Source organism: Cebus imitator, unplaced genomic scaffold (genome assembly GCF_001604975.1).
Source record: "Cebus imitator isolate Cc_AM_T3 unplaced genomic scaffold, Cebus_imitator-1.0 Scaffold70, whole genome shotgun sequence".
Lineage (NCBI taxonomy): Eukaryota > Metazoa > Chordata > Mammalia > Primates > Cebidae > Cebus > Cebus imitator.
This window is the reverse complement of record NW_016107385.1, coordinates 3,792,991-3,817,167: the sequence shown is the minus strand read 5'-3', so window position 1 is coordinate 3,817,167 and position 24,177 is coordinate 3,792,991. Positions and strand designations below refer to the sequence as shown.

At 44.0% G+C, this 24,177-nt stretch overlaps 2 protein-coding genes across 5 annotated transcripts in view; one reads left to right on the top strand and one right to left on the bottom strand.

The window, feature by feature from the left end:
• The window catches only part of NUSAP1 (nucleolar and spindle associated protein 1), a 45,088-nt gene extending 24,329 nt beyond the window's left edge, over positions 1 to 20,759 (bottom strand). The window contains exons 1-6 of the mRNA XM_037739440.1: positions 20,522 to 20,759; positions 12,091 to 12,159; positions 7,770 to 7,913; positions 6,312 to 6,468; positions 3,085 to 3,186; positions 1,305 to 1,414 (exon numbers count right to left, since the gene is read on the bottom strand). Of these exons, the coding sequence (XP_037595368.1) occupies positions 1,305 to 1,414; positions 3,085 to 3,186; positions 6,312 to 6,468; positions 7,770 to 7,913; positions 12,091 to 12,159; positions 20,522 to 20,614 (675 nt within the window). The 5' untranslated portion in view covers positions 20,615 to 20,759. The remainder of the gene's footprint in view (positions 1 to 1,304; positions 1,415 to 3,084; positions 3,187 to 6,311; positions 6,469 to 7,769; positions 7,914 to 12,090; positions 12,160 to 20,521) is intronic.
• A 69-nt stretch (positions 20,760 to 20,828) lies between these two features.
• The window catches only part of OIP5 (Opa interacting protein 5), a 13,825-nt gene continuing 10,476 nt past the window's right edge, over positions 20,829 to 24,177 (top strand). For 2 of the 4 annotated variants that reach the window (XM_017531000.2, XM_017530998.2), the window contains exons 1-2: positions 20,829 to 21,333; positions 21,861 to 21,927. In XM_017531000.2, the coding sequence (XP_017386489.1) occupies positions 20,985 to 21,333; positions 21,861 to 21,927 (416 nt within the window). In that variant the 5' untranslated portion in view covers positions 20,829 to 20,984. The remainder of the gene's footprint in view (positions 21,334 to 21,860; positions 21,928 to 24,177) is intronic. The other 2 variants (XM_017531001.2, XM_017530999.2) reach the window with 2 other exon arrangements.

The window sequence follows — 24,177 nt, the reverse complement described above, 5'->3', positions numbered from 1 at the left end:
AAAAGCTTCTCACCTGGAAGCTTAAGTACTTAAATTATTTACAACTTATCACCCAGTGAGTTTTCCTCTTATCCCTAGTTGCCAGAAAACTTAAACTTACCTGAATGACTGATGGTAATAAATACTGCATCTACTAACAGTGCTGATTTTCTGTACCTTTTAAATTGATCATACTATTTTACATTTAATATCATAAACTTAAATTATTTTGAGAACAGGCTTTAAATTCTTTATGAGAAATTGGGAAGCTATGTAAAATAAACACGTGGGTTAATAATTAAATACAGGGAAGAGAAATAAATATAATCTGGTGTCTCACATCTGTAATCCCAGGACTTTGGGAGGCCAAGGTGGGAGGATCACTTGAGCCTAGGCGTTCAAGGACAGCCTAGGCATCATAGGGAGACCTGTCTTTGAGAAAAATACGTAAATCAGTAAATTTGTAAAAATGTGTTTCTTGTCCCCATTCGGCACTCCCTTAACACCAGATACCAATAACACCAACTTGCTAGAATGTCACTACTCTGCTAACTCGGCCTCAGAGTTGATTTTATCACCTTCTCCTACTAAAGAGGGCTTTGAGTCCTGTAAGACCTGGACTGAAAGCCCTCAAAGGAGCTGTTACCACAGGAATCCTTTAGGTTTACCACTATTAATCACCCATTTTCCTTTCCATAAGGGACAAGAGAAAGAAGATGGCTTCAGTCATAAATTGGTTCACCCTCAATGAAAGTAATAGGCAGAACATCTGAATATGGAAAGTAGAATGACATTGCAATTTGGGAAATAGTTCCTCAGTCAGGATTCACTGTTTTTTGTTTTGTTTTGTTTTTTGACACAGAGTGTCACTCGGTCACCCAGGCTGGAGTGCAATGGTGACATCTTGGCTCACTGCAACCTCCACCTCCCCAGTTCAAGCAATTCTTCTGCCTCAGCCTCCCAAGTAGCTGGGATTACAGGTGTCCACCACTACCCTCAGCTGATTTTTTTGTATTTTTAGTAGAGACAGGGTTTTACCATGTTGGCCAGGCTGGTCTTGAACTCCTGACTTCAGGTGATGAAGCCACCTTGACCTCCCCAAGTGGGGAATTATAGGCATGAGCTACTGCATCCAGCCATGGATTCACTGTTTTATCTGGAGGATTTTGAAAATTATCAGGGTAGGGGAAAGCAAGTTTTAGATAAAGATGTATTAAACTCAAACAAATCTACTGGTAGAGTCATAGCCAGTTGTAACCATGGTGTTATAATTTCAGAATTAAAATCAGTTTAGTTCCATTAAGAACATAATTTTATCTACATACCTTCAGTTCACTGATGAAATTGTATTCTTCAAAATGTTTCTTTTTCCCCTTAATATATTGCTCAATGGACTCCATTTCCTTAAAATGAGCTTCATGAAGCTTCTTAAAGTCTAGAATGTTCCCCCAATATAAAAATTAATAGCTAAACAAAATCCATTTATATATCTTTTCTGTTTTTCTGTTAACACTTATTTTCTTCTTTGCAGCCCTGACATTCAACTTCAATATAATATGTACTAAAACATTAATTTCAAAATACTTTGTTTTTGGAAACTCGGGAAAAGCACATTCATCTTATAAATTATCAAACATTCACATCTCTGCATTGTCTAATTTCACTAAATTGACATCTTGGTTTAGTTCAGAGGATAAGAGTAGAAGATTTATCTTCTCTGGGCTGAGATTGAGGTAAAAAGAAAAAAGATTTATCTTCTACCAATTAGCTGAGTGTTATTTAATCATGAATTTGGTATTTTATAATGCTCTATGTCAAGGACTGACAAACTTTTTCTATAAAGCGCAAGATAAATTATTTTAGGGCCGAGCATGGCGGCTTATAATCCCAGCACTCTGGGAGGCGGAGGCGGGTGGATCACGAGGTCAGGAGTTCCAGACCAGCCTGGCCAATACAGTGAAACCATCTCTACTAAAAATACAAAAATTAGCGGGCTGTGGTGGTGGGCACCTGTAATCCCAGCTAACTTGGAAGGCTGAGGCAGAAAATTTGCTTGAACCCAGGAGGTGGAAGTTGCAAGTGAATCAAAATTGCACCACTATACTGCAGCCTGCGTCACAGAGTGAGACTGTCTCAAAAAAAGAAAAAAAGTATTTTATGGTGGTATGGTCTCCGTTTCATATTCTTCTTGTTTTTAAATTCTTTTTTTTTCTTCTTCTTCTTCTTCTTTTTTTTTTTTAGTGCTACGATCTCAGCTCACTGAAACTCCCATTTCCTGGGTTAAAGCGCTTCTCCTGCCTCCTGAGTAGCTGAGATTACAGGTGCTGCCACAATGCTCAGCTAACTTTCAGATTTTTAGTAGAGATGGGGTTTCACCATGCTGGCCAGGCTGGTCTCGAACTCCTGACCTCAAGTGATCCACCCACCTTGGCCTCCCAAAGTGCTGGGATTACAGACGTGAGCTACCACTCCCGGCCTTTAAATTCCTTAAAAAATGTAAGAGCCATTCTTAGCTCAAAGGATCTAAGACAGGCCAAAACAGGCAGCAGATTGCTGAATGCGGCTGTATCCTATTCTGATTAAGTATATGAACATTTACTGAATTTTTAATATATGATGAGCAGCATTCTAACTACTATAAATATACAGTACTCAATCAACATTCTATGTGCCAAGCAATGTTTCAACAATACAAGATAGAGAAGAATTACATGTCCAAAAACAGAGTCCCTTAGACTTATGAAAAACTTACTAGAAGGTCAGGATTGTACCAAGTACTTTGTACATTCATTCATCAGATATTTATTGAATCCCTGCTGCATGCTATTTGCTGTGATAGGGAAGCAGCAGTGGAAAATGTATTCTCAATTTATGTATCTATCAATCTGATGAAACAGGTACTGTAGTATAACTACAGTATTTCCACTTTACACTGAGGAAGTGGGTTTATTGAGGATAAGTAAGTTCCCTAATATCTTCAAGCTAAAAAACGAGAGAACTAGAATATAAACTGCTTCCAGCATCTATGCTTTTAGCTATTTCAGTCCAACATCAGTCTGAAGTGGCTCAACCATTACTTATTATGCCTTTGTCTACAAAACTTACTTGGAGTAGTCATTGCAGTTCTTTTATTTTTTCCAGGTTTGGATAACCCATCTGTGTAGAGAGATTTCTTTCTTTCTGAAGGTATCTTTGAATCTTTGTTACCTAAATCCAAAGATACAGAAATAATGAAGAAACCTTGTCTCTTCTGAAAATACAAAAATTAGCTAGGCATGGCGGTGCACACCTGTAATCCCAGCTACTTGGGAAGCTGAGGCAGTAGACTTACTTGAGCCTGGGAGGCGAAGGTTGCAGTGAGCTGACAGCTAACATAGCATCACTACACTCCTGCCTGGGTGACAGGTTGAGACTCAGTCTCAAAACAAAAAACCAAAGGATATTTATGTGGAGTAACTCTGCACAGGGTACTTATTCATTACAAGTGGTAGAACAGTAACTTCACAAAGTTACTAGCAGACACCACCATAAACTGGTGGAAGTTAACACTACTAGTCATAGGAAAAACCAGCACTTGTGCCTCCTAGGGTGCTTACAGAGGAAGCAATAGCATTGCTCTGTGGGATTCCTGCCAATAGCCCATACTCTGAATCTAAACATGAGGACATATTAGACAAACTAAGTCAGAGGAGAAAAAACTAGCCTGTATTCAAAAATGTTGGCCAGGTGTGGTGGCTCATACAGGTAAACTCAGCATTTTGGGAGGCTGAAGTAGGGAGCTCAGGAGTTCGAGACCAGCCTGGGCAGCATGGCGAAACCCCGGCTCTACTAAACATACAAAAATTAGCCAGGCATGGTGGTGTATGCCTTTAGTTCCAGCTACTTGGGAGGCTGAGGCTGAGGCTGCAGTAAGCTGAGATTGTGCCACTGAACTCCAGCCTGGGCAACAGACCAAGATTCTGTCTCAAATAATAATAATTGGGTCTTTCTTTTCAGAAGCCCCTCTCTCTCACTAGAGAGAGCTATTCTCCTTTCTTTCTTTTGCCTACTAAACCTCTGGCATGATCTCGGCTCACTGTAACCTACATCTCCCGGGTTCAAGCAATTCTCCCGCCTTAGACTCCTGAGTAGCTGGGATTACAGTTGTGTGCTTCAGTGCCCAGCTAATTTTTGTATTTTTAGTAGAAACAGTGTTTCACAGCTGGGTGCTGCGGCTCATGTCTATAATCCCAGCACTTTGGGAGGCTGAGGTGGGCGGATCACCTGAGGTTAGGAGTTCAAGACCAGCCTGGCCAACATGGTGAAACCTCGTCTCTAGTAAAAATAAAAAATTAGCTGAGTGTGCTGGCATGTGCCTGTAGTCCCAGCTACTCAGGAGGCTGGGGCAGAAGAATCGTTTGAACCTGAGAGGTGGAGGTTGCAGTGAGCTGAGACTGTACCGCTGCACTCGAGCCTGGGCGATGGGTGGTAGAGTGAGACTCCATCTCAAAAAATAAATAAATAAATAAAACAACAGGGTTTTGCCACACTGGCCAGGCTGGTCTTGAACTCTTGGCCTTAAGTGATCCATCCCCCTTGGCTTCCCAAAGTGCTAGGATTACAGGTGTGAGCCACCGAGCCCAGCCCAACACAGAAATTCTGCGGTGGCTCATACCTGTAATCCCAGCACTTTGGGAGGGTGAGGCAGGTAGACTACCTGAGGTCAGAAGCTCGAGACCAGCCTGGTCAACATGGTGAAACCCCCACCTCTACTAAAAATACAAAAATTAGCCAGGTATAATGGCATGCGCCTATAATCCCAGTTACTCAGAAGGCTGAGGTGGGAGAATCCCTTGAACTAGGGAGGCGGAGATTGCAGTGAGCTGGGATTACCGCACTGCACTCCAGCTTGGGCAACAACACAGCAAGTCTCCATCTCAAAAAAAAAAAAAGGAAAGAAATTGTGTAACATTGTGCTATGGATTGAATTGTGGGTCCCTAAAAGACATATTGAAGTCCCAACAACTGATCCCTATCATATGACCTTATTTAGATATAGGCATTTTTTTTCAGATGCAATAAAGTTAAGATGAAGTCATTTGGACCTTCTTTTAATTTTTTGAGACACGGTCTCGCTGTGTCCAGGCAGGGATAAAGTAGTATGAACATGGCTAATGGCATCCTTAACCTCCTGGGTTCAAGTGACTTTCTCACCTCAGCCTCCTGAGAAGCTGGGACCACAGGTGTGCACCATCATGGCTGGCTAATTCTTCTTTTTGTAGAGACAGGTTCTTACCATGTTGCCCAGGCTGGTCCAGAACTCCTAGGCACAACCAATCCTTCTACCTTGACTTCCTAAAGTAATGGGAGTACAGGCATGAGCCACTATGCCTGACCTATTTGGGTGGATCCTAATACAATATAACTGGTGTCCTATTAAGAAGACATAGAGAATGTCATGCACTGTCAGAGCTAGAGACTCGCATGATACAGCTGCAACCTGTTCTCCCACCTCAGTAAGTCTCCCACCTCAGCCTCCTGAGTAGCTGGGATTAAAGGTTCATGCCTCAGTGCCTTTTCGTATTTTTAGTAGAAACAGGGTTTCATGGCTGGTTGTGGACACCAGGCATCAACAGCCATCGCAAAGTAGTCAGAGGCAAGGAAGGATTCCACCCAAGGTCCCTTGCTGACACATTGATCTTGGACTTCCAGCCTCTATAGAACCATGAAAGAGTAAATTTCTGTTGTTCTAAACCGCCCAGTTTGTGGTACTTTGTCACGACAATCCTAAGAAATTAATGTACATGGCTACTTCTAGCAATTCTGGGTATTTTTTTGACATGGAGTCTTACTGCCACCCAGACTGAAGTGCAGTGGTGCAATCTCAGCTCACTGCAACTTCCACCTCCCGGGTTCAAGCAATTCTCCTGCCTCAGCCTCCCGAGTAGCTGGGACTACATGCTACCACACCTTGCTACTTTTTATTTTTAGTAGACATGAGGTTTTACCATGTTGGCCAGGCTGGTCTTGAACTCCTGACTTCACGAGATCTGCCTGCCTCGGCCTCTCAAAGTGCTGGAATTACAGGTATGAGCCACTGTGCCTGGCAGCAATTCTGGTTTTTAGAAAGTTACCTGACATCGAGACCATCCTGGTCAACATGGTGAAACCCCGTCTCTACTAAAAATACAAAAAATTAGCTGGGCATGGTGCCGTGTGCCTGTAATCCCAGCTACTCAGGAGGCTGAGGCAGGAGAATTGCCTGAACCCAGGAGGTGGAGGTTGCGTTGAGCCGAGATCGCACCATTGCACTCCAGCCTGGGTAACAAGNAAAAAAAAGTTACCTGACATACCATTTATTCCACGTTTTCCTGAAGAAACAGCATTCTTAGCTCCTTGGTGCTCAACTGCAGAATAAACTCTTGCAATAGCACTGAAATCCTGGCTTTCCTGCTTTTCATGATTCTGGAATTCAGTCGGATCACTTATTTTTATCTCTGAATGATCCTGCTATAAATTTAAAAAAGGAAATAAAAGGTTTCGATGATAAATAAGAATTGCTGCCTTCTAAAGATAGGTACCAAAATGAGGAAAAAAAGGGGTCAAAGGAAGAAAGTAGGAGAATGAGATTTTTGGTGGCAGATTTGGTTCTCTGAATTATTAAGTGTCATGAGAATATACATTTGAGAATAAGAGATACTAGGGCACATTAACAGGTAAAATAGAAATGGCAAGATTAGCTCTCTCAGCAAGGACAAATGAAGAAACCTAGATAGTCTACTGATCAAATAACTATATGAAGATAGAAAAGAAAATTAATACAGTGTTTTGGGGCCAGGCATGGTGGCTCACGCCCGTAATCCCAGAACTTTGGGAGCTTGAGATGCGTGGATCACCTGAGGTCAGGAGTTTGAGACCAGCCTGGGCAACATGGTGAAATCCCGTCTCTGCTGAAAATACAAAAATTAGCTGGGCATAGTCGTGGGCACCTGTAATCCCAGCTACTCGGGAGGCGGGGGCAAGGCAGGAGAATCGCTTGAACCTGGGAGGCAGAGGTTACAGTGAGCCGAGATCATGCCTTTGCACTCCATACTGGACAACGAGAGTGAAACTCCACCTCAGAGAACAAACAAAAAAGGCTGGGCATGGTGGCTCACGCCTGTAACCTGTAATCCCAACACTTTGGGAGGCCGAATTACTTGAGCTCGAGACCAGCCTGGCCAACATGGTGAAACCCCATGTCCACTAAAAATGCAAAAATTAGCTGGGCATGGTGGCGGGCGTCCTGTAATCCCAGCTACTCAGGAGGCTAAGGTAGGAGAATTGCTTGAACCTAGGAAACTGAGGTTGCAGTGAGCCGAGATCGAGCCACTGCACTCCAGCCTGGTGCCTGGTGCCAGAGCAAGACTGTCTCAAACAAAAAAAAAAAAAAAAAAAAAAAAAAAAAAAAAAGCACATTTAATGCTTGTTTCTCTTTTCTTCCTATCTACTACACTTCACTTAAGTAAACCCTTAATGAATGTTCATAGTTATACAACCAATATTTAATGTGAACTTAATACTTAAAAAGTGCTTCCTGAGGGAGAAGCCCTGAGATGCAGTAATGAGCAGCTGGACTTGGGTCTGTTTTTTTTTTTTTCCATTTTTGTTTTGATTTTCTTTGGGTCTGGGTTTTCATGGAGCTTACGGTACACAGTAAGCTTACAAACACGTGACATCATATGGGAATTTAAAAAAAAAAAAGCTTCTTAAGAATATGCCAATTTTGGCATAGGTGGTGGTATATTTTCAGTTTGTAAATATCCATTCACCTGGGAGTCAGGGTCCACACGGACAGTCTTGTGCCTTCTCCTTGTTTTGGTGACATGGCCGGTTGGCTCTCTCTCGGCTTGTTCCTGGCTGCTGATCTGTATCTCAGTCTCATGATAAGAGGATGCAGAAATTTGACTTTCATCCTGAAAAGAGAGGTATTAATCTGCTATGTGCTATGTATATAGTTATAATGCTCAGAAAGAATAAGCATTTAGACTGAATAAAAAACATATTACAGATGCAAAAGAAAAATTTTAAAACTCTCTAACACTAAATTGTTGGCAAAGACAAGAATTATAGACTATTCAGGCCAGGCATGGTGGCTTATACCTGTAATCCCAGCACTTTGGGAGACCATGTCAAGTGGATCACCTGAGGTCAGGAGTTTTTTGATGGCTGGAAAACTTGATCCATTCTCATTCTTTCACACCAAAATGAAATCTGGAGGGATCAGTTTATTTTATTATATTTTTTGGAGACAGGGTCTTATTCTGTCACACAGGCTGGAGTGCAGTGTCACAATTAGGGCTCATTGGAGTGTGGACCTTCTGGGCTCAGGCAATCCTCCCACTTCAGCTGCCTGAGTAGCTGGAACTATAGGTGTGCACCATACCTGGCTAATATTTTGTATTTTTTTGTAGAGGATGGGGTTTTGCCATGTTGCCTGGGGTCATCTAGAACTCCTCGGCTCAAGGGATGTGCCTGCCTCAGCCTCCTGAAGTGCTAGAATCACAGGCATAAACCACCGTGCCTGGCCTTTAAATTAAAGATTTAAATGCAAAAGTTGAACTATAAAAGCACTAGAAAAGAAATGGATGAATATATTATCATGAATGTGAGGACGTCCTTCTTTTTTATATTTATTTATTCTTGCTCTGTCGCCCAAACTGGAGTGCTGTGGCCCAACCTCAGCTCACTGCAACCTCTATCTCCTGGGTTCAAGAGATTCTCCTGCCTCAGTGTCCCAAGTAGCTGGGATTACAGGCATGTGCCACCACGCCTGGCTAATTTTTTGTATTTTATTTTTGAATACTTTTTTGAAACAAACAGGGTTTCACTGTGTTAGCCAGGCTGGTCTTGATTTCCTGACATCATGTTCCCCACATTAGCCTCCTGAAGTGCTGGGATTACTGGTGTGAGCCACACTGCCCAGCTAAGGAAGTCCTTTTTAAGCATGTTATCTTACCTGGAAACTAAAAAGGAAAAGCTTGATTTGGTTTTGGCGTTTAGGCATTTTGTTATAAGTAAATGCTAATTAAAAAAGATAAACCAATACATACATATGGCTGAAAAAAATCAAATACCATAGAAAATATTGTAATGAAAGCAATTGGGGCCGGGTGTGGTACCTCATCTATAATCCCAGCACCTTGGGAGGTAGATGGGAAGGATTACTTGTGGTCAGGAGTTGAAGACTAGCCTGGCAAATATGGTGAAGCCCTGTCTCTGCTAAAAATGCAAAAAATTAGCTGGGCATGGTGGCACGTGTCTGTAATCCCAACTATTCGGGAGGCAGAGGTTGTAGTGAGTCCAGATCGCACCACTGCACTCGAGCCTGGGCGACAAAGTGAGACTGTGTCTCAAAACAAAAAAAGAAAAGCAATTGGTTCTCTGCCCAACCTTGTTATTCATGAGGCTTAAGTTCAGGTTGTTATTTATATATCTCTAGTGATTTGCTGACAGGATGGGGTATTCATTCATATTTTCCGATTTTTAGTGCCTATCACATGCTAAAGTTTAGCTTATTTGTACTCTTATCTTCCTAAGAGAATTACACCACTTTTGCCACTCTATTACTTTTACTGTTTTTTCCTTTTGAGACAGAGTTTTGCTCTTGCCACCCAGGCTGGAGTGCAATAGGGTGATCTTGGCTCACTGCAACTTCCACCTCCTGGGTTCAAGCAATTCTCCCGCCTCAGCCTCCTGAGTACCTGGGACTACAGGTGCATGCCACTACACCTGGCTAATTTTTGTATTTTTTTTGTTTTTGTGTTTTGGATGGAGTCTGGCTCTGTCACTCAGGCTGGAGTTCAGTGGCGTGATGTCAGCTCTCTGCAACCTCTGCTTCCCGGGTTTCAAGCAGTTATCCCACCTCAGCCTCCCAAGTAGCTGGGATTACAGGCTTATACCACTATGCTTGGAAGATTTTTTTTAGTTTTTTGCAGAGACAGAGTTTTGTCATGTTGGCCAGGCTGGTCTCAAAATCCTGACCTCAGGTGATCTGCTTGCCTTGGCATCTCAAAGCGCTGGGATTACAGGCGTGAATTATCATTTATGAAACATTTATAGTCTGTTTCATAATCTTATTTTTTCTGTCTCTTTCTGTTTTGTTTCATCATGTTGGTCAGGCTGGTCTTGAACCCCCGACCTCAGGTGATCCGCCTGCCTTGGCCTCCAAAGTGCTTGGATTACAGGCATGAGACACCACGATTGGCCCTGTTTTTGTTTTTTTTGAGACAGGGTCTCACTCCCATTGCCCAGGATGGAGTACAGTGGCATGATCTTGGCTCACTGCAGCCATGACTTCCCGGGCTCAAGTGATCCTCCCACCTTAGCCCCCCCAGTAGCTGAGCTAGGACTACATGGGCACTCCACCACGTCCAGCTAATTTTTATATTTCTTGTGGAGACAGAGTTTTGCTATGTTGTCCAGGCTGGTCTCAAACTCCTGGGCTTAAGCAATCTGCCTGTCTCAGCCTCCCAAAGTGTTGGGATTTCAGGTGTTAGCCACCATGTCTGGCTTTGTTATATAACCTTAATTGTATCATCTATGCTTAGTCTACCTAGATTTAAGAGTTGATAAATCAGTAAGTCATTGTAATACTTTTTAAAAAACAAGCTGGGCCAGGTGTGGTGGCTCACACCTGTAATCCCAGCACTTTGGGAGGCCAAGACAGGCGGATCACGAAGTCAGGAGATTGAGACCATCCTGGCTAACATGGTGAAACCTCGTCTCTACTAAAAATACAAAAAATTAGCTGGGCATGGTGGCATGCGTCTGTAGTCCCAGCTACTCGGGAGACTGAGGCAGGAGAATTACTTGTACCCAGGGGTTGCAGTGAGCTGAGATCATGCCACTGCACTCAAGCCTGGGCAACAAGAGCAAACTCTGCTCAAAAAAAAAAAAAAAAAAAAAAACCCACAATATAAGTAACTAATAGAGTGACTCAAGTTGTATAATTCTCTTACAAAGATGATGGCAAGATGAGACTCCATCTTGAGAAAAGGAAAAAAAAAGCTGTTGGCCAGATGCAGTGGCTCATACCTGTAATCCCAGCACTTTCAGAGGCCAAGGTGTTGGCCAGGAACTCGAAACCAGCCTGGCCAACATGGAGAAACTCTGTCTCTACTAAAAATACAAAAAAATTAGCTGGCCATCGTGGTGTGTGCCTGTAATCCCAGCTACTCGGGAGACTGAGGCAGGAGAATCGCTTGACCCGGGAGGCGGAGGTTGCGGTGAGCTGAGATCACGCCCTTGCACTCCAGCCTGGGCAACAAGAGCGAAACTCCATCTAAAAAAAAAAAAAAGAAATTGGTACAAAGGTAAAATGTTCTAGAGGAGCAATAATTGCATTTTTGCTAGGGAAAGTAAGTCCAGGAGGATGATGCATGAGAATCACTTAAACCTGGAAGGCAGAGGTTGCAGTCAGCTGAGATCATGCCACTGCACTCCAGCCTAGATAACAGAGCAAGACTCTGTCTCAAAAAAATAGAATAAAACAGCAAGCTGTCAGTTATTTTTTGTATTATCTTCATTTCCCTTAGGGTCATCTTTTTATTTTCTTCTTTTTTAGAGACAATATCTTGCTCTGTTGCCCAGCTGGATTACAGTGGCTTGCTCATAGTTCACTGCAGCCTCTATTTCCTGAGCTCAACTGACCCTCCCGCCTTACCCTCCCAATCAGCTGGGCCCACAGGTATGTGTCACCACACCAAGCTAATTGTTTCAATTTTGCAGAAATAGGGTCTCCTTATGTTACCCAAGCTGGTTGTAAACTCCTAGGCTGAAGTCATCCTCCTCTTTAGCCTCCCAAAATGCTGGGATTATAGGCATAAGCCTCTATGCCCAGTCCATTTTCTTTTTAGCTTTCCTCAAATGTCTCATGACTGTTGGCTGTCTATTTGTAAAACTTCTTTTTCTTTTTTTTTTTTTTTTGAGACAGGGTCTCCCTCTGTCACCCAGGCTGAAGTGCAACGGCATGAGCCACCACACCCGGCCAACAGCATGTCTTAAATCATCACTAGTTGTGTGTTAATTGCCCATTAACTACATATGATTGTTTTGCTAGCTAACAGGTAAACATAAAAAAACATTACTCACCAGATTCTCATTTCCTTTTCTTGCCTCACAATTAATGTGGCCTTTCACAGCTTTTAACAACTGGTCTGCCTGCAAGAGAGATCTTATAATCAGAGCCAAAAATCAAACAAGAAAGACAAGGAATGTACTCTGGTCAGACCACAGGACAAGAACCATTACTTAGATAGAAGAGGGTCTCTGCTCTAAGGAATTTCACATCTGAGTGGAAAAGTTAGACAAGGAAAGAGGCAATTGCAATACAGTGGGGTAAATGCCCATGCTATGAGGCTCAGGCTGTCTTGGGAACATAGGTAGGTGTGGCCATTAAAGTTGGGACTGCTAGGGTAGACTTCAGCAAGTATCTGCACAGGGCAGTTCTCAGATAAAGATGTGCTGTCTCTAATTGCTGAGATCTAAAGGATGAACAGGAGAGCTGAACGTAGAGAAACAGGTAGAGGAACAGCACAGCAAGGCAACAATGAGGGTGGAGTTTGCAGAACTGAAGTTCAGTGTGGCTGGAGCATGCAGCTGTTGCAGGAGATAGCAGGAGACAATGCTGGGAAAGTGAGCAGGGGCCTCATGTTGCCAAGCCTTGTAAGCCTTTAAAGAGTATGAACTTTACTCTCAGAGAAAAAGGGCAGTCTCTGAAGAGTTCGCAGCAAGGCAGTGGGTGACCAGTTTTGCATTGCTCAGAATGATTACTCTACCTGCACAGTGTGCAAGATGATTTTGATGAGGATGAGACTGAAGACAAAGAAACAGCTAGGAGGCTAATGTAGGAAACCAGAATTGCTGTGGCCTGAATTAGAGCAGGGTTAAGGCAGTCTGGATGGAGTCAAAACCTTCTTAGGAAGTGAAATCAGTGTGAACATGAGAGTTGAAGAAGAGGGAAACTTTGTTAGGCCAAGGTTTCTGGCTTGGACAGCTGGCGAAGTGTGGTGCGGTCCCTAAGATGAGGAATGCAAAAGGTGATAGGGTCTCAGGGGGATGGTTATAGGTCCCTGTGAAGGAAAGGGAACACCGAGCTTCTCTTCCCAACCTAGGAAAGCTTCCCTTGTTGTTCTTTCCTGAAAGAAGAATATTAATTTGGTTGGTTACATTTTTCTGTGCTTTAAAAGTCAAGTTTATTGGTTGGGTTCTCTTTTCTTCCTCTTCCACCCAGCCGTGCAGTTGAGGGCCGGAGCCATCCTTCTCAACGTGTGCCCAGCCACCAGGTTTGGCTCTATTCTTCTTACACCTTTATGATGGCCCATGTGTCTAGTAGAGAGAACGGCAAAGATGCTGAAATTTGGTTTGTGCTGAAGCTTTTGCTTGTGGTGCAAGTCTAAGCCAAATCTTCCAATCCACTATACCAGAATGCTCTGCATCGACATATCAGGCACCATTTCAGCTAGTAATATAAAGTGGTATCTTATTTTCTACTTGTTCCTTGAATCACCCTTGGGGTTTTCTCTGGGAAGGGGGTGATTGGCAGGTCAGAATTCAGGCGTTCTTGATTCTTCTAACACCTTCTTAATATACCTTCAAAATCTCACCAAACATACAAAAATGAATGAAGTGAGGCACCTGTGGCAGAGCCGAGTGAGGAGGCTGAACGATATGAGGTGGTGTTCAAGAGTTGTGCTAGAGGTGCAGATGTTAGTTATCAGCATACATTCATGCATTCCTCCAACAAGCTTTTATTGTGCTGGGCACTATTCCAGACACTAGAGAGTAGTGAATTAAACAGACAAGGTAACTGTCTTCCAGGATCTTCTAGCAGTGGTGAAACAGTCTGTTACCCAAGAAAGCTAGAAATGAATGATATGACATGAGGTATTATGAAGCAAAAATAAAACTGGGCAGCTGGGGTGGGGTGGGGATGCTACCTGAATTAGGATGGTTCGGAAAGGCCACTCTGAGGTGGTGGCCTGAACTAAGATGTGAATGAGGCAAAAGCACTCCAAGCAGGGTGAGCACCACAAACAGGAGCCCTGAGATGGACCCATGAGTTGAAGGACAGAAACTGCCCTTACGGTAGGAGCATGGTGAACACTGAGGTGGGAGGAAGGCAGGGAGATCAGAGGTGACCACAGGGTGGGTCAAGTAGAGAGGCAAAGACCACAGCCAAAATTAAGAATTTTTGTAGGGCGTAGTGACTCAGGCCTGTAATCCCAGCACTTTAGGAGGCTGAGTCAGGTGGAGCACCCAAGATCAGGAGTTCAAGACCAGCCCGGCCAATATGGGGAAACCCTGTCTCTACTAAAAACACAAAAATAGCTGGGCGTGGTGGTGGGTGCCTATAATCCCAGCTACTCAGGAGGCTAAGGCAGAACTGCTTGAACATGGGAGGCAGAGGTTGCAGTAAGCCAAGATCACACCACTGCACTCCAGCATGGATGACAAGAGAAAACTTAAAAAAAAAAAAAAAAAAAATTTCTTCTTCCCCTAACATGTTATTAGAAAAAAATGTCAGGCCTATAGAAAAGTCACAGTAGTATAATAGACACTCATATTTCCCACCAAGATTCAACAATCATTTACATTATCTCATATTTGGTTTCTCTATATTAATATATATTTCTTGTGAAAGAATTTGAAAACACGTCCCAGACTTTACTACTAAATATATGAGCCACATCTCCTAAAAATAAGGAAAAATTTTCCCACATAAGCTTTAATACATCTGAATACTGAGGAAAAGCAGTAATTTCCTAATATTACCTACTATGTAGCCCATAAAGAAATTTCTCTCCAATTTTATGTCTCCAATTTTAGCTATTTTCTTTTAAAAAAGATTTCCTTTCAAATCAAGATCAAATTGTTACACTCATTACACTGCAAAGAGTTTAGATTTTATTTTAGATGTGAGAGAAGTCACTGGAGGGCACTAAGCAGAAAAAGACATGTTCTAAGTTTCTTTCTTCTTTTTTTTTTTAGACAGAGTTGTGTTCTGTTGCCCAGGCTGGAGTGCAGTGGCGTCATCTTGGCTCACTGTAGCTCCTCCTCTCAGGTTCAAGGGATTCTCGTGTCTCATCCTCCCGAGTAGCTGGGATTACAGGCGCACGCCACCATGCCTGGCTAATTCATACATACATACTTTTTTTAGTAGAGACAGGGTTTTGCCATCTTGGCCAGGCTGATCTCAAACTCCTGGCCTCAAGCAATCCAACCATCTAGGCCTCCCAAAGTGCTGGGATTACAGGCATGAGCCACCTTGCCTGCTCTTTCTCTTATTTTTTTTAAATTTTTTCCCTAAGTTTCAAATATCACTCTGACTACCAAGAGAACACTATTGTGAGGTTAAGAGTAGAGGCAGGAAGCCCAGTAGGGAGACTGAGGCAGTGGTCAAGAGATGACAGTGCCGTGGTCACAGGTTTGCAACATTAGAGATGGTCCCCAGAGGTCAGATTTCAGGTCTATTTAGGAGAAGGTGCTGACAAGATTAGACAGCTGTGGGTGAAGAAGAAAGTAATCAAGAGAGATCCAAACTGGGTCTGAACCATGTACTGAGAGGAAGACACTGTCGATGCTTGGAACTGCCTGTGTTGTTGAAAACACACTGAAATACATCAGTCAGCATCTCAGGGGAGAGGTCCTACTGGAGATGTGGGTTTGGGAGGCATTAGCTTCTGCGTAAATTTAAAGTTACGGAAGTGGTCTGGACACGGTGACTCACGCCTATAATCCCAGCACTCTGGGAGGCTAAGGCAGGTGGATCACTTGAGATCAGGAGTTTGAAACCAGCCTGGTCAACATGGTGAAACCCTGTTTCTACTAAAAATACCAAAAAATTAGCCGGGTGTGGTGGCGGGTACCTGTAATCCCAGCTACTTGGGAGTCTGAGGCAGGAGAATCACTTGAACTCGGGAAGTGGAGGTTGCAGTGAGCTGAGATCACACCACTGTACTCAAGCCTGGGTGACAGAGCAAGACTGCGTCTTTAAAAAAAAAAAAAGGCTGTGCACAGTGGCTCATGCCTGTAATTTCGGCACTTTGGAGGCCAAGGCAGGTGGATCACGAGGTCACGAGATGGAGACCGGCCTAGCCAATATGGTGAAACTCCATCTCTACTAAAAATACAAAAATCAGTTGGATGTAGTGGCCCATGCCTATAATCCCAGCCACTCGGGAGGCTGAAGCATGAGAATTGCTTGAACCTAGGAGGCGAAGGTTGCAGTGAGCCAAGATAGTGCCATTGCGCTCTAGCCTGGTGACAGAGTGAGACTCTGTCTCGCAGGAGGGGGAATGGGGTAGACAAGATCACCAAGAGATAGAGCACAGTTAGAGAAAAGAGCCAAGGAGAGAGCCCTGGGCACTCCACGTTTAGAGATCTGGCAAAGAACCAACTAAGAAGTCTAGAAAGAAGTTCTAGTAAGGCAGGATAGAGTGAAATATCAAAGTCTACAACAGAAAGTGGCTGAATCAGAGAGGAATGTTCAATCTTGCCAAATGCCACTGATAGGCACAGGTGAGGGAAAGACGAACACAAGCTTTGTAAGATGGTGACCTTAATAAAAGCAATTCCAGTAGAAAAGAACAGAGAAATCCGGCAGAAGATGGAATGAGGACATGGGGTCAGGAGAAGATTTTGGCTTTTTATTTTTTTTAAAGATGGTGATAGTAAAACATTATTGCATGCCTTATGGCAATAAGCTAGCAGAGTGGAGAAACTGATGCAGGAGAGAGGCTCTAATTGTGGGAATGTAGTCCTGAGGGAGGCAGGAGGGCCCAGGATCTTCAGCATAAATGGAAAGGCTGCCTTTAGATGTTGAGAAACTTAACTTTACCCTGCCCCCATGGTTCCTTTGTGGGGAATACCTGTTAGTTTGTAATTAGTGGTAGGTCGGTATCAGCTGTGTATTAATGAGACTCACCTGTCTAAGAGCAACTAAATACGTGGATGAAAGTCTGCTCTGGGCCCTCAGCCTGGAGAACTGTAAGCCCCACAGGCTCTCAGGCTGTTGGTCCCCAGGTTAGATCCACTCTGTTGTGCTATCTGGGTGTCTGCCTCTCAAATACCTTCAGTGCTAGAAGGTTTGGTGGTGGGACAAAGCCCACGGGCTCAAGCCTATAATACCAGCACGTTGGGAGGACAAGGCAGGAGGATCGCTGAATCTCAGGAGTTGGAGACCAGATTGGCAACATAGTGAGACCTCATCTCTTAAAATTCAAAAAAACTTGGCCAGGCATAGTGGTCATACCTGTAGTCCTAGCTACTCAGGGGTCTGAGGTGGGAGGATTGCTTGAGCCCTAATCACACCATTGCACTCCAGAGAACTCCAGCCTGGCTGACAGAGCAAGAGCCTGTCTCAAAACAAACAAACAAAAAAAAAGGTCGGGATTTGGTGGTTGAAGGATGAGGTAGTTTTCTGTTGACTGCATATATTTTCCCATGATCTATGAGGTAAAGTCATCAAGGGAGGGAAGGAAGCCAAGTTGAGTCAAGATGATAAGAAGTATCAAAAGTAGGAAAGTTCATGACTAACAAGGAAATGGGCCAGGTATGGTGGCACGTGCCTATAATCCCACCTACTTGGGAGGCTGAGGTGGGAGAATGGCTTGAGCCTGGTAGATTGAGGCTGCAATGAGCCCTGATTATGCCACTGCAGCCTGGGCAACAGAACGAGACCTTATCTCAAAAAAAAAAAGGAGGATCAAATTCTCATTTTAAGGTTTACAGTCATATATCTAAAATTAGCTCAGTCAACAAAGTAACAAAGTTGGGTATTTTTCTCCAGCTAGAGTTAGCTGCAGACGTATAAGCAAAGATTAAGCACATAGCTGGGTTTAATCAGGCTTGGGTTTTGCCAGGTGAGTAGAGGGAGGTACAAGGAAGTGGAAATAGTGCCAGTATTTGTAATTTAAGCTCACAAGAAAGTATGTGAGGACATGATTGAGAAAAGGTCCAGTGGCCACACAAACATTAATACCTGGTTTCTTCAGTTTGCTTTACCATTAAGAGAAGTCTCTCAAAACAAAGAGCTAATATTCTCTCCTGTAAATTTATTATTATTATTATTTTTAGACGGAGTTTTGCTCTTATCGCCCAGGCTGGAGTGCAATGGTGAGAACATCCATCACTGCAGCATCCGCCTCCCTGGTTTAAGCAATTCTCCTGCCTCAGCCTCCTGAGTAGCTGGGATTACAGGTGCCCACCACCACGCCCAGCTAATTTTTGTATTTTTAGTAGAGACAGGGTTTCAACATGTTGGCCCGGCTGGTCTTGAACTTCTGACCTCAGGTGATCCACCTGTCTTGGCCTCCCAAATGCTGGCATTATAAGCAGAAGACACCATGCCCAGTCATAAAATTATTAATAATATCATGCTAGTAAAATTTATTTAAATTGTATTGTTTCATTTTCATCAAATCTTGATAATTTCTCAGAGAAATTTATTAATATTTTTGCTATGTACTAGAATTTCAAAAGGCAATTGACTTAATGAGCTCTTTTTTTTTTTTTATTTTTTATTTTTTTTAAGACGGAGTTTCACTCATGTTACCCAGGCTGGAGTGCAATGGCGCGATCTCGGCTCACCGCAACCTCCGCCTCCTGGGTTCTGGCAATTCTCCTGCCTCAGCTTCCTGAGTAGCTGGGATTACAGGCACGCACCACCATGCCCAGCTAATGTTTTGTATTTTTAGTAGAGACGGGGTTTCACCATGTTGACCAGGATGGTCTCGATCTCTTGACCTTGTGATCCACCCGCCTCGGCCTCCCAAAGTGCTGGGGATTACAGGCTTGAGCCACCGCGCCCGGCCTTAATGAGCTCTTGGGATGTACCAATAGTAAGTAATTTAAAACATATTACGGAAAATTTCAAACCTACAAAACTGGAGAGAATAGTACAATTCCATATCACCAGTTTCAATAATTATTAACATTACGCTATTCTTATTTCTCCTAGTTTCCTCCTTTTTCGAGTATTTTACAGCAAATTTTGCAGTTATCATGACTTTTCACCCGTAAATACTTGATATGGACCAGGTGTGGTGGCTCATGCCTGTAATCTCAGCACTTTGGGAGGCCATGGCTGGAGGATCACTTGAGCTCAGGAGTTCAAGACCAACCTCAGCACTAAAAATACACACACACACACAAAATGAGCCAGGCAGGCAGACAGACAGACAGACAGACACACACACACACACACACACAAACACACACACACAAGCCAGGCAGATAAAGGAGAAAGAAGGGGATCTGAGGCCAAAGGGTCAAAATAAGCAATTGCACAAAGATGGATAAAAGTGCCAAGTGTTCAGGGATGCAGCCTTGGATAAAAGATTCCAGCCAGGAAGCAAAAAAGCCTAAGGAATTTATAGAGGAGCCATTAACCACTATAGCTCAGAAATATCCCCAAGGACAACCCTTTGGTCATTCAGCCCCAACAGGCACCTGGCTCTAATTATTTTATTTAAACCATTTAAAAACGTTTGTGATGACTTAGGCATTTCTTCAGTGTCAGTATCATAGCCTGCAAGACAAACCTCCAGAGTATACAGCAGTATTAAGTGGAAAGTCTCAACTGTTAACAAAATATATAAAACTACAATCCTACATCGAATGCCCAAACCTTCCTTTTCTTTTTTTTTTTTTGAGAAACAGAGTCTGGCTCTGTCACCGAGGCTAGAGTGCAGTTGCGTGATCTCGGCTGACTGCAACGTCCGCTCCAGGGTTCGAGCTATTCTCCAGCCTCAGCCTCCCAAGTAGCTGGGATCACAGGGGTGGGCTACCACGCCTGGCTAACTTTTTAATGACTCGGCTGGTCTCCAACTCTTGACCTCAGGTGATCCGCCTGCCTCGGCCTCCTAAAGTGCTGGGATTACGGGTGCAAGCTACCGCGCCCGGCCAGTTTTCCTAAGCATCTTGCAGCCTCGGAGTCAAAGACCTTACTGGTTTTGAACGAGACCATTACCACAATAGTCATCAATAAGTAAGTGACTACAGTAGATCAGCGCTGAGTTATAAAAATTCACCCACGGAGGTGGTCCCCTAAAAGTCGCTTTTTTTTTTTCTGACAGGTCCACCAACAAAGCATCAAGAAATTATCGGCAATATTACAAATCACTGAAGTCTAACTGTTGGTGAGTTTTCCAGCAGCTAAGCCAATTATGTATTTAACTGTCTAACAATTAACAACAGGGCTTTCTGGGTCTGCGTTTCGTCGTCAATGCCCTGAGAGGTACAAAGTAATTTCAAAAACAAAACAACAAACCAGCCCTTTCGGAACTGAGGCTTATCACATGAACACCAAGAGCAGCCAGCCTCAAAATGAGGTGAAAACTACAGTTCTTCTTCCGTTTCGCTGAGTTCTAACTGGGACCACCGAGAACTACATCTACAGCCCGAGAGGCAGGGACAGCGCTCTCAGCCCCCTGGCTTCCCGCTCCGTCCCTGGGCACCACATCTCCCCGAGGCCGCTATTCCCGCCGCGCCCGCCCAGCAGCCTGCACCGCCAGCGCCGTACCCTCAGGTTGGCCCGGAGACGCAGACTCTTGGCTAATTTCTGCAGGTCGCTGTACTTGAGGGAGTCCAGCTCCTCTAGGGAGGGGACGACCATCGCGATTCGAAATTCCGGCGATACGCAGAAGACGGATCACAACACTCAGGCAGCGCGGTTGAAATCCCTGGCTCCAAACAGAAATTTCATACAGTTTAAAAATGAAGAATGCCGCGCTTCCATTGGTTGAAAATGCCTCAAAGGCGGGATTTCTAACCCTGACCAATAGAAAGGCTGATTTCCCGTCCCATCAGACGCGCGCTTCTCCCACATCTCAGGAATGCGCGGGCGCCTGAAGGGCCTGTAAGGCGTGTGCAGGTAACGAGCGCCGAGCAGAGCCCGCTGCCCACGATGTCCAATGACGGCGCAGGAGCTGTGCTTGGGGCGGGGCCTAGCGTGTATTCGAAACTGAGGCGCCGGCTGCAGGAAGATGGCGGCTCAGTCGCGGCGGTGTGTTTCTCCGCGTGCAACGCCGCCCCAGGTTGACTTTTGTGATGGCACTGAGAGGACGATTGACGAAGCTTCTTTTACGACTTCCATGGAGTGGGATACTCAGGTGGTGAACGGGTCCTCGCCGCTCGGCCCCGCGGGGCTGAAGGCTGAGGAGCTGGCCTCCGGCCAGCAGCTACCGTCTTGGCTGCAGCCTGAGCGGTGCGCTGTGTTCCAGTGTGCACAGTGCCACGCAGTGCTCGCCGATTCGGTGCATCTCGCCTGGGACCTGTCGCGGTCCCTCGGGGCCGTGGTCTTCTCCAGTGAGTGCATTGCGGCATTCGGGAAAGGTAGAGGCGAGCCCGACAGGCTGTTCCGATTTCTCCATCGGTGGAGGAGAACCACCGGGGGAAGAAAACGGGGTGAAAATTTGGAACACAATAAGTCCGTGGCCTGAGGATGGGGCAGAGAACCGGGGAGTCTCCTGATGTTTCTGGCGAGGATGAATCTGTCTATAGGAGAGATTTTCCTTTTTTTTGGCAGAGTCTAGGTCGGTCGCTAGGCTGGAGTGCAGTGGCGCGATCTCGGCTCACTGCAACTTATGCCTCCCAGGTTCAAGCGATTCTCCTGCCTCAGCCACCTGAATAGCTGGGATTACAGGCACCTGCCACCACGTCCGGCTAATTTTTGTATTTTTAGTAGAGATGGGGTTTCGACATGTTGGCCAAGGTGGTCTCGAACTCCTGACCTCGTGATCCGCCTGCCTCCGGCCTCCCAAAGTGCTGGGATTACAGGCATGAGCCACCGCGCCCGGCCCGAGATTTTTCCATTTCAGGGCCGGAAGAGGTTGGGTTCTGACCCGTGTTTGTCTTTTTAGGAGTTACAAATAACATCGTTTTGGAAGCGCCCTTCCTAGTTGGCATTGAAGGTTCACTCAAAGGCAGGTATGTATTGAAGATTACATATTGGTCTCTAGTCCCGGACTTTATGAAACTGAAGAGAGTGGAACTGACATATACTTCTTTTTGAGACCAGGTCTCAGTCTGTCGCCCAGGCTGGAGTGCAGTGATGCCATCATAGCTCACTACAGCCCCTACCTTCCTGGCTCAAGCTATCCTCCACCCTCAGCCTCCGGAGTAGCTGGGACTACAGGCACACACCACGAAGCCTGGCTGATTTTTACATTTTTTTGTAGAGACCTTACTGTACTATATTGCCCAGATTTGATATTAGAACTTTTAAGTTTGCATATATGATGAGTTTGTAATAAGCGATGCCAGGGCTAATTCTTCAGTAACCCCAGAAACTGGAGAAAAATGCAACTAGAATGTTTTGTATTTGAATATTGCCTGGTAAGCTTTGCGTCCTGCCTCTACTATGATTTACAAGTGATAACAAAGTACTCAGTGAATTTGATATTACTAGGCTCCTGAAGTTTGAGTTTTGGCTTTAACAGACAATTTATTTCATTCTGACCAGTTTGATTCAACGTTAGGGTTAAAGTATAGGAATTCTTAGTTGCTTTGTCCAGTAACCAGAAAGATTTCTGCGGCTTGGACAAACTTGACAAACTGAGTTAGACCCACAGCTACCTTTCTTTTTCCTGAATAAAAGACACTCCCTATCACTACAGGAGTCCCCGTTCCCTTCCCATCTAAAGAGGACAAAGCAAGAAGGAGCAGTGGCCTGCTTAGAACTGGGTGTATTTTGGGGCTAGAAGCAGAAGCTTACTGAATGTCCTCTTGGAGAAGAGGCTAATGAATCTAGACCTGTGCTGTCCTATACTGTAACCACTAGTCATATGTAGCTATTATGTATTATTAAATCTGCATTGAGATACGCTGTGAATGCAGAATATACACTGGATTTCAAAGAGTTAGTACAGAAAAATTAATCATTTAAAAATATTGATTACATGGTAAAATGACATTTTTGATATACTGGGTTAAGTAAAATAAAAACTAATTTCACCTGTTTTTTATTTTTTAAAGCAAAACTAATAGAACATTTAAAGTTACTTGTGTGTCTCACATTATATTTCTATTAGACAATGCTAGTTTAGATACTTTGTAAAAAACTGGAAAGTCTCAGTTTTCACCAAACCCCTTGGGTTTCTGTATTGTGGAACAAAATGAGCTATAGGACTTGTGGAGAGGGTTATGAAATGGCACAGCTCAAGAAAACTTTATATTTTTTTTTAAGTGTATGTTCATTACCTAGATGGGATCAGAGAATGGATTAAGAAGATGATTATTGGGCCGGGTGTGGTGGACCATGCCTGTAATCCCAGCACTTGGGGAGGCCAAGGTAGGTGAATTACATGGTCAGGAGATCAAGACCATCCTGGCCAACATGGTGAAATATCATCTGTACTAAAAATACAAAAATTAGCCGGGCCTGGTGGCTCGCATGCCTGTAGTCCCAGCTCAGCTTTCTCAGGAGGCTGAGGCAGGAGAATCATCTGAACCCGGGAGGCAGAGTCGGCAGTGAGCTAAGATTGCGCCACTGCACCCCAGCCTGGGCAACAGAGTGAGGCTCTGTTTAAAAAAAAAAAAAAAAAAAAAAGAGGATGATTACTGATGCAGCTAAAAGAGCATACATTTTGGAGAGCAAAGACTTGGGCTCTTTTAACTTTACCTCTTAGTAAGGCATGTAAAATAAATTGATCCCTCTCAGTCTGTCATATTTGAATAATTCTAAAATGTATTCCTCCACCCCCACATTTAAACATTCTACAGTTGGCATGAGCCTCCTAGATTCATAGTCATAAAGGAGACAGATACAAGGTTACTTCTTCCATCTACATTTTTTTGTTCTCTTACTGGTAGAGGATTTATTGTAACTACTTTTAAAGAGGATTATTATAGTATGCTGACACATAGAGGTAGCTTTGTTACCCTTAGTATTTGTTGTGCTCAACAGCATATTTATTTAAATGGAATTTTGATTGTATTATAAATGAGGTACATTTTTTTCTAATTGTTACCGCAAATTCAAACACAAGAGAGAAGAGTATGATGAACCTCTGTCTACCTGTCACTAAACTAGAGCAGTTATCAACCCTTGGTGAATCTCTAATTTTATGTAAAATTATAGTTGGTGTGCTGGCTCACACCTGTAATCCCAACACTTTTGGAGGCTAAGGTGGGAGGATTACTTCAACCTAGGAGTTCAAGACCATCCTGGGGAACAAA